At 42.5% G+C, this 9,817-nt stretch overlaps 1 protein-coding gene across 1 annotated transcript; it reads left to right on the plus strand.

Annotated features, from left to right (window-relative positions):
* Nucleotides 1-809: 809 nt before the first annotated feature.
* Nucleotides 810-9,510, plus strand: LOC117517213. Its single transcript, XM_034178155.1, has 2 exons — nt 810-1,167; nt 7,891-9,510. The coding sequence occupies exon 2, from the start codon at nt 7,911-7,913 to the stop codon at nt 9,201-9,203; it is 1,293 nt and encodes a 430-aa protein (XP_034034046.1). The 5' UTR covers nt 810-1,167; nt 7,891-7,910; the 3' UTR covers nt 9,204-9,510.
* The last annotated feature ends 307 nt before the right edge of the window (nt 9,511-9,817 follow it).

Genomic DNA, 9,817 nt, shown 5'->3' on the forward strand with positions numbered 1-9,817 from the left:
CAAGTGCAGCCCTGTGAATCAGGCAAGGAGAATGTAAACCCCCACAAACGTTTCAGAAAATTTTGGGAACTCTCTGGTGAATTGCGTTTGCATTTTGTTGCAGTCCAGTGAGACAAGTGTCACCTGGGTGTGTCATATAGCTGATTACTTTCAAGAGGTGGGGATGGACCAGTTGTCTGCCTGGGTGGTTGCCATCCAATACTCAAGGCTGTTTCGCAATGTGGTAGATGTGGCAACGCCTGGCACCACTGCATGCTCTGAAAATAAAGCAAGTCCTGCTGTGTTTTTTCTGCTCCAAGTGCGTTTCTCAGCCTGAGGATGCTGGTGTTGCGGTCAGACGGGGGGGGAACCAATTAGATCACAGCGACCCGACCTGACAGCTCCAAGACCCGACCTTACCTGTTTCAAGATGTCACAACACTCTCCATCAGACCTCATCCACACTGTCCTGACTGATGCATCTATTGAAGAAGTCCTCAGAGAACTTTAGGAGGAAACAAGTTTAAGCATGTATGCCTTTATCTATCCCCACTATTAAATCTCAAATTTAATAATGGCAAATTGTTTTTGGTTGGCACAGACAAAACTACCAAATGGTACGAACTACTAGGTTACTACTGCATAGTGGTATGAATAGAACTAGTAAACATCCCATGCTAAAATGTTCCCTCAGTTATTTCAGACACTGTGATGTGAATGTTAATGTCTCTCTGCAGTGCTGCCATAGCAACCGGCGAGCCACGCGCCGCCTCATCCATGTTCCTGAAATGATAATGGAGGCGAAGCACGAGAGGGGTTTCTCTGGGTTTGGTATAATGTGTTCATGTTCATGTGGGGTAATATGAAGAGGTGCTAGTTTTTAACCAGCCTGCTCATGCCAGTATTGAGGGTGGGTAAAGAGTTCATGGATGGTTCAGTCTGCAGGAAGTTACATCATGGACAGCATAGAGGATGCCCTCTTCTGGCCTTGGAAGGGTACTATGGTTGTAGGAGCAGGGGGAATTATGTGGTGGTGAAGAGGGCCGACGGGACTGAAGGACAAACGTACACTCTGTTGTTGTAACATGGTTTACCCGTGGAGAAGGAATGTTGGAGGAGACCCTGGGATGATCTGATTTCAGCAGGATGAACAGTGGAGGACTCTGTGAAGATGACGTAGACTGACTGGTAGGGCGTGCAGATAGTTTTGTCTCATGTGATGATGCTGTTTCAGTTTTATTTATGTCTTTTATCTTTGTATAAACTGTAATTATGGTTCAAGACATTTGAAATGTGTTTATAATACTGCTGTAGTTTCATAGCTGAACTTTTACCCTAAAAATGTCATCAGGATTTCTTTTATTCTGTCTTCCAGAATCCCCACATTTCCAGAGTACATCTGATGAGATTTAGTCTGGTAACATCACTGTAGGATCATAGGCAGCTTCAGCAGAGGGCCTATAACGGGCAGCTCCACTTTTGGATTTTAATATTAATCAATCATATTATTCATTTAATTCATCCAAGTATTACATAAGAGTGCTTGGTTTTTATCCTGTGATCAGGTGTAAACTTTTTGTTTAGCTTTTTTACATAATATTTGTGTTAATGGCTTTCTCATTGGTCAGCAGCCTTTCAGATTACAGTGATGGAGTGCTCGCTTAAAGAAGGATGATGTCATACTTCTATCTGATACCTCCAATGGTAGAAGTGTCGCAGCTGCACTCTGCGTTGTGTTATGACTCCATCCATTTGCTCCCCTCGAGACATGAACTCACAATCCTCGGCATGGGAGTCGGACTCTCTAACCGGAAGGGTCAAACCCAGGGCTCTGGCCTTGTGACCAGAGAATCCTTTTTAGCTGTTGGGAGTGAGGTTTACTAACGACATGCATAGCGATTCCTGCTGGCCTCTGTTACAGAAGTATATAAAGTACACATTTTAATTGACTTAAAATAGACTAAAAAAAAAAAAAGAGAGAAAACCAAAACAATAATGAGAACATAGATACTGAATCTTCCCATCGAAGCACACTTAGGTTGGTAGGACGTGGACACAGAAACCATACAAACCTACAATTTGGACATTAGTATTCCTTTAAGGTATAAAATAATCATCTTCATAAATTGAATCAATTTAGAGTCAAACTTGCACTTTCTATCACATATTTCTGCCATAGTGGTTGTTGTTGAGGTATTAATCCGGCATCAAGTGGCACAAAGCAAAAGAACTGAGCAACTTCATAGCAAGTGTACCCGAACGTCTTCTCTCTTAGGTGAGCTGAGCCAACATGACACAAGTCTGGGGTTTTCAACATGTCCAGAACTCGACAATAGAACCTGAAAACCCTGATGTTGGATTATTGAGGGTTGTAGAAACATCCTGACACATAGCGAACAGTCCAGTCCCGACCAGATCTCTAATAGAAACTGCTTAATTTCCTGTTGGGATGTCCCATGTCATGTTGGCTTTAAACAGCCATGGTCTATCTTCTGATAGCAGTTAAGGTTAGCATGTGTTAGCATGATAGTGTGTTAGCCAGGACTACTTAGCTGTTCCTTAAATACTCACTGCCTTGCTAACTCAACTGCACACAGATCAGTCTGAAAGTAAGCAGCGTATGAAAGCATGTACTCAACTGTTATAGTTACTGAGAATGGCCATCCATGAAAGTAGCTACGGTAAATTATTTAAGATTAGCTAACCTTGGCTGAAAGTCAGTGATGATTTGTTCAAGAGAAAATTAGCCAACTAGGTATCTATCTTGAAATCATTCTTGGCTTAAAACTGTCTCCATCTTTCAAATACCTCAATATTAACCTGTGTACTAGTACGCTTCTGGTCATAGAGGATTTCTGAAGGATGCAGAGACTTTTTAGGTCAGGTAGAACTAAGCTATCAATGATCTGATTTGGATTCTTGGTTCCATGGCTGCAGGATTGTGTTTGTGTGTCTTATGTGGGAAGTCAAGGTGTCAAAATCCTTCAGACTGCTACTGGGAAATGGGCAGCGGCTGGGTTCAAACAAGCCAAAACATCAATAGATTTTCTGTTAGGGAATGGAATACTGAAAATGATCATGTAAAGGCTGGAGTCAAAGAAGCTAGTATTTCAACTTGGTGCATGTTTTACTGTGATAATAGTATATCATGGTCCTTTTATGATTTGGTACAGTACATAATTTGCATGTCGCTCCTTTAACACACATTTTGTTTAATAAAATGGAAAATATGAAGTAGAGGGAAATGGAGTTTGAATGTTTTTAGCCAAGGTTTATATAAACTTGTGTCACACTCCAATATAGTAGGTGGCAGTATGCAGCTCTAGGTTTACAGTCCACCAATAAACACAAAGAAGAAAGTTTTATTTTTTTTTTTATTTATAAGTGCTAATTTTATTTTCAGACACTGGCAGATGATGTAACCAAGGTGAACACTTTAAAACAGGGAGGCATGGATTTACTCGTTCACGTGTCTTGAAAATGTCATCTTTTAGAAGTCGCTAGCATCAAATAGCACAATACCAACGGCTAACATTAGCAAGACTGAATGGAACCTTTGTCATCAATTTATTTAAATATTTGTAATAATATAGCTTGTTGCTATATTATTATTATTATTATTAAGCATGGGCTGCAGTTTTTCCGTCGAGTGAGTGGCCGACGCCACTACGAGAGTTACACCTGTGCTGCACACACACAAAAGATGCTTCTTATGTAGGATCTTTCACATGTATGACAATACTAGAATTTACGCAACAGACAAAATTTTCATGCAAAGCAGCACTCATCTTTAGTGCTCTACTGGTGGTTGGCTCTCACTGCGGTATTGTATCACTTCCTGTTCCGGAGCACAGCGGTGTTTTGCTGTATCTGTTAGCTGTTTAATCTGCACAGTTAGAGTGATCTAGTTAAATAGATAATGATTTGTTTCACAGTGTAATCTTCATGTGCCTTAACTAAAGCACTCCCTCTGCTGAATCACCTCTAAATTATTTACACATTATTCACTTTGTGTGATTTTAGGAATCCGCTAGCTTAGCGCAGCTACTAGCTCTTAGCCGGTTTAGCATGGCGGCTTCTCCTGTCTCTCCCGCACTTTTCTGCTCTGGGTGTGAAATGTTTAGTTATTCCTCGGCCTCCTTTAGCAGTAACGGTACTTGTAATAAGTGTAGCTTATTCGTAGCTTTGGAGGCCAGGCTGGGCGAATTGGAGACTCGGCTCCGCACCTTGGAAAATCCTACAGCTAGCCAGGCCCCTGTAGTCGGTGCGGACCAAGGTAGCTTAGCTGCCGTTAGTTCCCCTCCGGCAGATCCCGAGCAGCCGGGAAAGCAGGCCGACTGGGTGACTGTGAGGAGGAAGCGTAGTCCTAAACAGAAGCCCCGTGTACACGCCAACCCGTTCACTTCTCTAACCGTTTTTCCCCACTCGGCGACACACCCGCCGAGGAACAAACTCTGGTTATTGGCGACTCTGTTTTGAGAAATGTGAAGTTAGCGACACCAGCAACCATAGTCACTTGTCTTCCGGGGGCCAGAGCAGGCAACATTGAAGGAAATTTGAAACCGCTGGCTAAGGCTAAGCGTAAATTTGGTAAGATTGTAATTCCCGTCTATCGTCCACCTGGTTGTTACTGTGAGTTTCTCTGTGAATTTTCGGACCTTTTGTCTGACTTAGTGCTTAGCTCAGATAAGATAATTATAGTGGGCGATTTTAACATCCACACAGATGCTGAGAATGAGCAGGGGTGGTGGCCAAGTGGTTAATGCGCTTGGTTTCAGTTCAGAAGGTTCCGGGTTCAAATCCCACCCCTGCCACATTGCTCCATGTAATGTGGAGTTGCGTCAGGAAGGGCATCCGGCGTAAAACTTGTGCCAATTCAACATGCAGATCCACCTTGGATTTGCTGTGGCGACCCCGAGTGCAAACAAGGGAGCAGCCGAAGGGACTTACTTACAGATGCTGAGAATGACAGCCTCAACACTGCATTTAATCTATTGTTAGACTCGATTGGCTTTGCTCAAAATGTAAATGAGTCCACCCACCACTTTAATCATACCTTAGATCTTGTTCTGACTTATGGTATGGAAATTGAAGACTTAACAGTATTCCCTGAAAACCCCCTTCTGTCTGATCATTTCTTAATAACATTTACATTTACTCTGATGGACTACCCAGCAGTGGGGAATAAGTTTCATTACAGCAGAGGTCTTTCAGAAAGCGCTGTAACTAGGTTTAAGGATATGATTCCTTCTTTATGTTCTCCAATGCCATATACCAACACAGGGCAGAGTAGCTACCTAAACTCTGTGAGTGAGATAGAGTATCTCGTCAATAGTTTTATATCCTCATTGAGGACAACTTTGGATGCTGTAGCTCCTCTGAAAAAGAGAGCCTTAAATCAGAAGTGCCTGACTCCGTGGTATAACTCACAAACTCGCAGCTTAAAGCAGATAACCCGTAAGTTGGAGAGAAAATGGTGTCTCACTAATTTAGAAGATCTTCACTTAGCCTGGAAAAAGAGTCTGTTGCTCTATAAAAAAGCCCTCCGTAAAGCTAGGACATCTTACTACTCATCACTAATTGAAGAAAATAAGAACCCCAGGTTTCTTTTCAGCACTGTAGCCAGGCTGACAAAGAGTCAGAGCTCTATTGAGCTGAGTATTCCTTTAACTTTAACTAGTAATGACTTCATGACTTTCTTTGCTAATAAAATTTTAACTATTAGAGAAAAAATTACTCATAACCATCCCAAAGACATATCATTCTCTTTGGCTGCTTTCAGTGATGCCGGTATTTGGTTAGACTCTTTCTCTCCGATTGTTCTGTCTGAGTTATTTTCATTAGTTACTTCCTCCAAACCATCAACATGTCTATTAGACCCCATTCCTACCAGGCTGCTCAAGGAAGCCCTACCATTAATTAATGCTTCAATCTTAAATATGATCAATCTGTCTTTATTAGTTGGCTATGTACCACAGGCTTTTAAGGTGGCAGTAATTAAACCATTACTTAAAAAGCCATCACTTGACCCAGCTATCTTAGCTAATTATAGGCCAATCTCCAACCTTCCTTTTCTCTCAAAAATTCTTGAAAGGGTAGTTGTAAAACAGCTAACTGATCATCTGCAGAGGAATGGTCTATTTGAAGAGTTTTAGTCAGGTTTTAGAATTCATCATAGTACAGAAACAGCATTAGTGAAGGTTACAAATGATCTTCTTATGGCCTCAGACAGTGGACTCATCTCTGTGCTTGTTCTGATAGATGTCAGTGCTGCTTTTGATACTGTTGACCATAAACTTTTATTACAGAGATTAGAGCATGCCATAGGTATTAAAGGCAAATCATATTTATCATATTTATCATATCATATATTTATCTAATAGATTACAATTTGTTTATGTAAATGGGGAATCTTCTTCACAGACTAAGGTTAATTATGGAGTTCCACAAGGTTCTGTGCTAGGACCAATTTTATTCATTTTATACATGCTTCCCTTAGGCAGTATTATTAGACAGCATTGCTTAAATTTTCATTGTTACGCAGATGATACTCAGCTTTATCTATCCATGAAGCCAGAGTACACACACCAATTAGCTAAACTGTAGGATTGTCTTACAGACATAAAAACATGGATGACCTCTAATTTCCTGCTTTTAAACTCAGATAAAACTGAAGTTATTGTACTTGGCCCCACAAATCTTAGAAACAATGTGTCTAACCAGATCCTTACTCTGGATGGCATTACCCTGACCTCTAGTAATACTGTGAGAAACCTTGGAGTCATTTTTGATCAGGATATGTCATTCAATGCGCATATTAAACAAATATGTAGGACTGATTTTTTGCATTTGCGCAATATCTCTAAAATTAGAAAGGTCTTGTCTCAGAGTGATGCTGAAAAACTAATTCATGCATTTATTTCCTCTAGGCTGGACTATTGTAATTCATTATTATCAGGTTGTCCTAAAAGTTCCCTGAAAAGCCTTCAGTTAATTCAAAATGCTGCAGCTAGAGTACTGACAGGGACTAGAAGGAGAGAGCATATCTCACCCATATTGGCCTCTCTTCATTGGCTTCCTGTTAATTCTAGAATAGAATTTAAAATTCTTATTCTTACTTATAAGGTTTTGAATAATCAGGTCCCATCTTATCTTAGGGACCTCATAGTACCATATCACCCCAATAGAGCGCTTCGCTCTCAGACTGCAGGCTTACTTGTAGTTCCTAGGGTTTGTAAGAGTAGAATGGGAGGCAGAGCCTTCAGCTTTCAGGCTCCTCTCCTCTGGAACCAGCTCCCAATTCTGATCAGGGAAACAGACACCCTCTCTACTTTTAAGATTAGGCTTAAAACTTTCCTTTTTGCTAAAGCTTATAGTTAGGGCTGGATCAGGTGACCCTGAACTATCCCTTAGTTATGCTGCTATAGACTTAGACTGCTGGGGGGTTCCCATGATGCACTGAGTGTTTCTTTCTCTTTTTGCTCTGTATGCACCACTCTGCATTTAATCATTAGTGATTGATCTCTGCTCCCCTCCACAGCATGTCTTTTTCCTGGTTCTCTCCCTCAGCCCCAACCAGTTCCAGCAGAAGACTGCCCCTCCCTGAGCCTGGTTCTGCTGGAGGTTTCTTCCTGTTACAAGGGAGTTTTTCCTTCCCACTGTCGCCAAATGCTTGCTCACAGGGGGTCGTTTTGACCGTTGGGGTTTTTCCGTAATTATTGTATGGCTTTGCCTTACAATATAAAGCGCCTTGGGGCAACTGTTTGTTGTGATTTGGCGCTATATAAATAAAACTGATTTGATTTGATCTGATTTGATCTTTAGTGCAGCTCAGTCTAATCATGTGATCTAGATTTAATATCTTTTTCCCCCACTGGACCTGTATAATTCTTGTGATTTCTCCCCACTCAGGTCATCTGCACAAAGGCACTATGGGAAATGTAGTCCAGTGCTGCTACTCCCTGTCAAATTACTTAAAATGCATTGAAACACCCGCCCAGGGTGGAGAAGAGAGCTCTCCTCTTCTGTCCAGTGAAGGGAGTGAATATGACTCACTGACTCTGTTAGACAACCTGGACGATGAACTGTTCAACATCTCTGCAGGAGTGACAAACACTGCCATGGAACAAGAACACCTACTGTTTCCTGATATCATCCTGAGCAGCCACTTTGCAGGAGACGTGACTCTGGTGGATCCAATGGTGTGTCTCCTGGTCTCAGAGGAGGAGGAGGAGCAGGCACGTGGTGATAGCCTGAGAATAGGACGAGAGAGGAGTGACAGAGGAAGATATTTTGAGGCTGAGACACAGACAGAAGATGAGACCCAGATTGGGATGGGGGTACAGACAGAGCCCCAGGCAGAAGTAGAGACACAAACAGAATTCCTGGAAGATGAGGCTGAGGAGAGCGTAATGAGTGCCGAAGCAAATACGCAAACAAGCTCAGAGATGATTCTGGATTTTTGGGAAGATCGTGAAAGACTGAGCCAAGTGGGAGTTCAATTACAGACAGAAGCAGAAATATCACCTGGGGTGAAAGGGAAGAATAAAGCCATGACTACATTGGTGCCAGCAGAAAAGTCAAACTTTAGAACCTGGTTTGATGTGGCACCCTTTACAAAATCTGAGCTGACACCAAATTTGGAAAGAAAGAAAGACAGAACCACAGTAGACAACAAAGCAAAACTAGGAGAGCTGAAAGAGATGCCCATCCAAGAGGAACCAATGACCACGTTAAGAAAGCATACATTGAAGGAGGTGAACACTAATGGCAACCAGAACAAATCAGACTTGCAAAAAAAGTCCACCATAATGGATCTGACTCCAGCTCAGGAAAGCACAGACATTCCCTGGATGAAGGGTAGAATTTTTCAGACATGGGAGCATGTCAAAGAGCAAGAAGAATGCACTGAAACAGAGAGCAGCTCAGTGATGCTGATTGAGCACAATATAAACAGTGTAGATGAAAACTTTGCTGTGCTGGAGTCAGAGAACTTTCTGCTGACAAAACATAACATCAGCACGGAGACAGTGGAGAACTGTGACATAACTGAGGCCTGTGCAGACTTGACCAAAAAGAGAAATGAAAACAATGAGCAGATGGCACAGGGAGGTGTGTCAGATCAGGATGTCAGTGAAATAGACGACATTATCATCTGCAAAAAGGCTGAGTTCGATCTGTCTGGAGATGAGAGAAATGAGACAATGCTCTGCACACCACCCTGAGCCACCTAGTGAAACCTGGAACCTATGTCAGGATGCTTTTTGTGGATTACAGCTCAGCTTTTAATACCATCCTGCTGGATTTGTTAGTCAAAATGGTGACTGACCTGGACTTTCCACCCTTTACTGGTGACTGGACAAAGGACTTCCTGACCGAGTGTCCACAAACAGTAAAGGTGGGACCCCTCAGTTCCTCCACACTGACACTCAGCACAGGTTCCTTCCAGGGCTGTCTGCTGAGCCCCTTCCTGTATGCCCTATATATGACTACGTCCCCTCCCACCACTCAAACATCATCAAATTTGCTGACAACACAACAGTGGTGGGCCTGATCACAGGAGGAGATGAAACGGCATACATGCGGGCAGTCCGGAGGCTCGAGGCATGGTCTTCCACAAATAATCTCATGCTGAACACAATCAAAACCAAGGATATGGTCATAGACTTCAGGAGGGAGGGAGGAAACCACGCCCAACATCAGATCAGTGACTCCTGCGTGGAGAGGGTCTCCTTCTTCAGGTTCCTGAGGATGCACCTTTCTGACATGGTCCACCAACACATCGGCAGTGGTCAAAAAAGCCCAGCAGTAGCTGCACTTTTTAAGACTGCTGAGGAAG

Source organism: Thalassophryne amazonica, chromosome 9, assembly GCF_902500255.1.
Source record: "Thalassophryne amazonica chromosome 9, fThaAma1.1, whole genome shotgun sequence".
Taxonomy (NCBI): Eukaryota; Metazoa; Chordata; class Actinopteri; order Batrachoidiformes; family Batrachoididae; genus Thalassophryne; species Thalassophryne amazonica.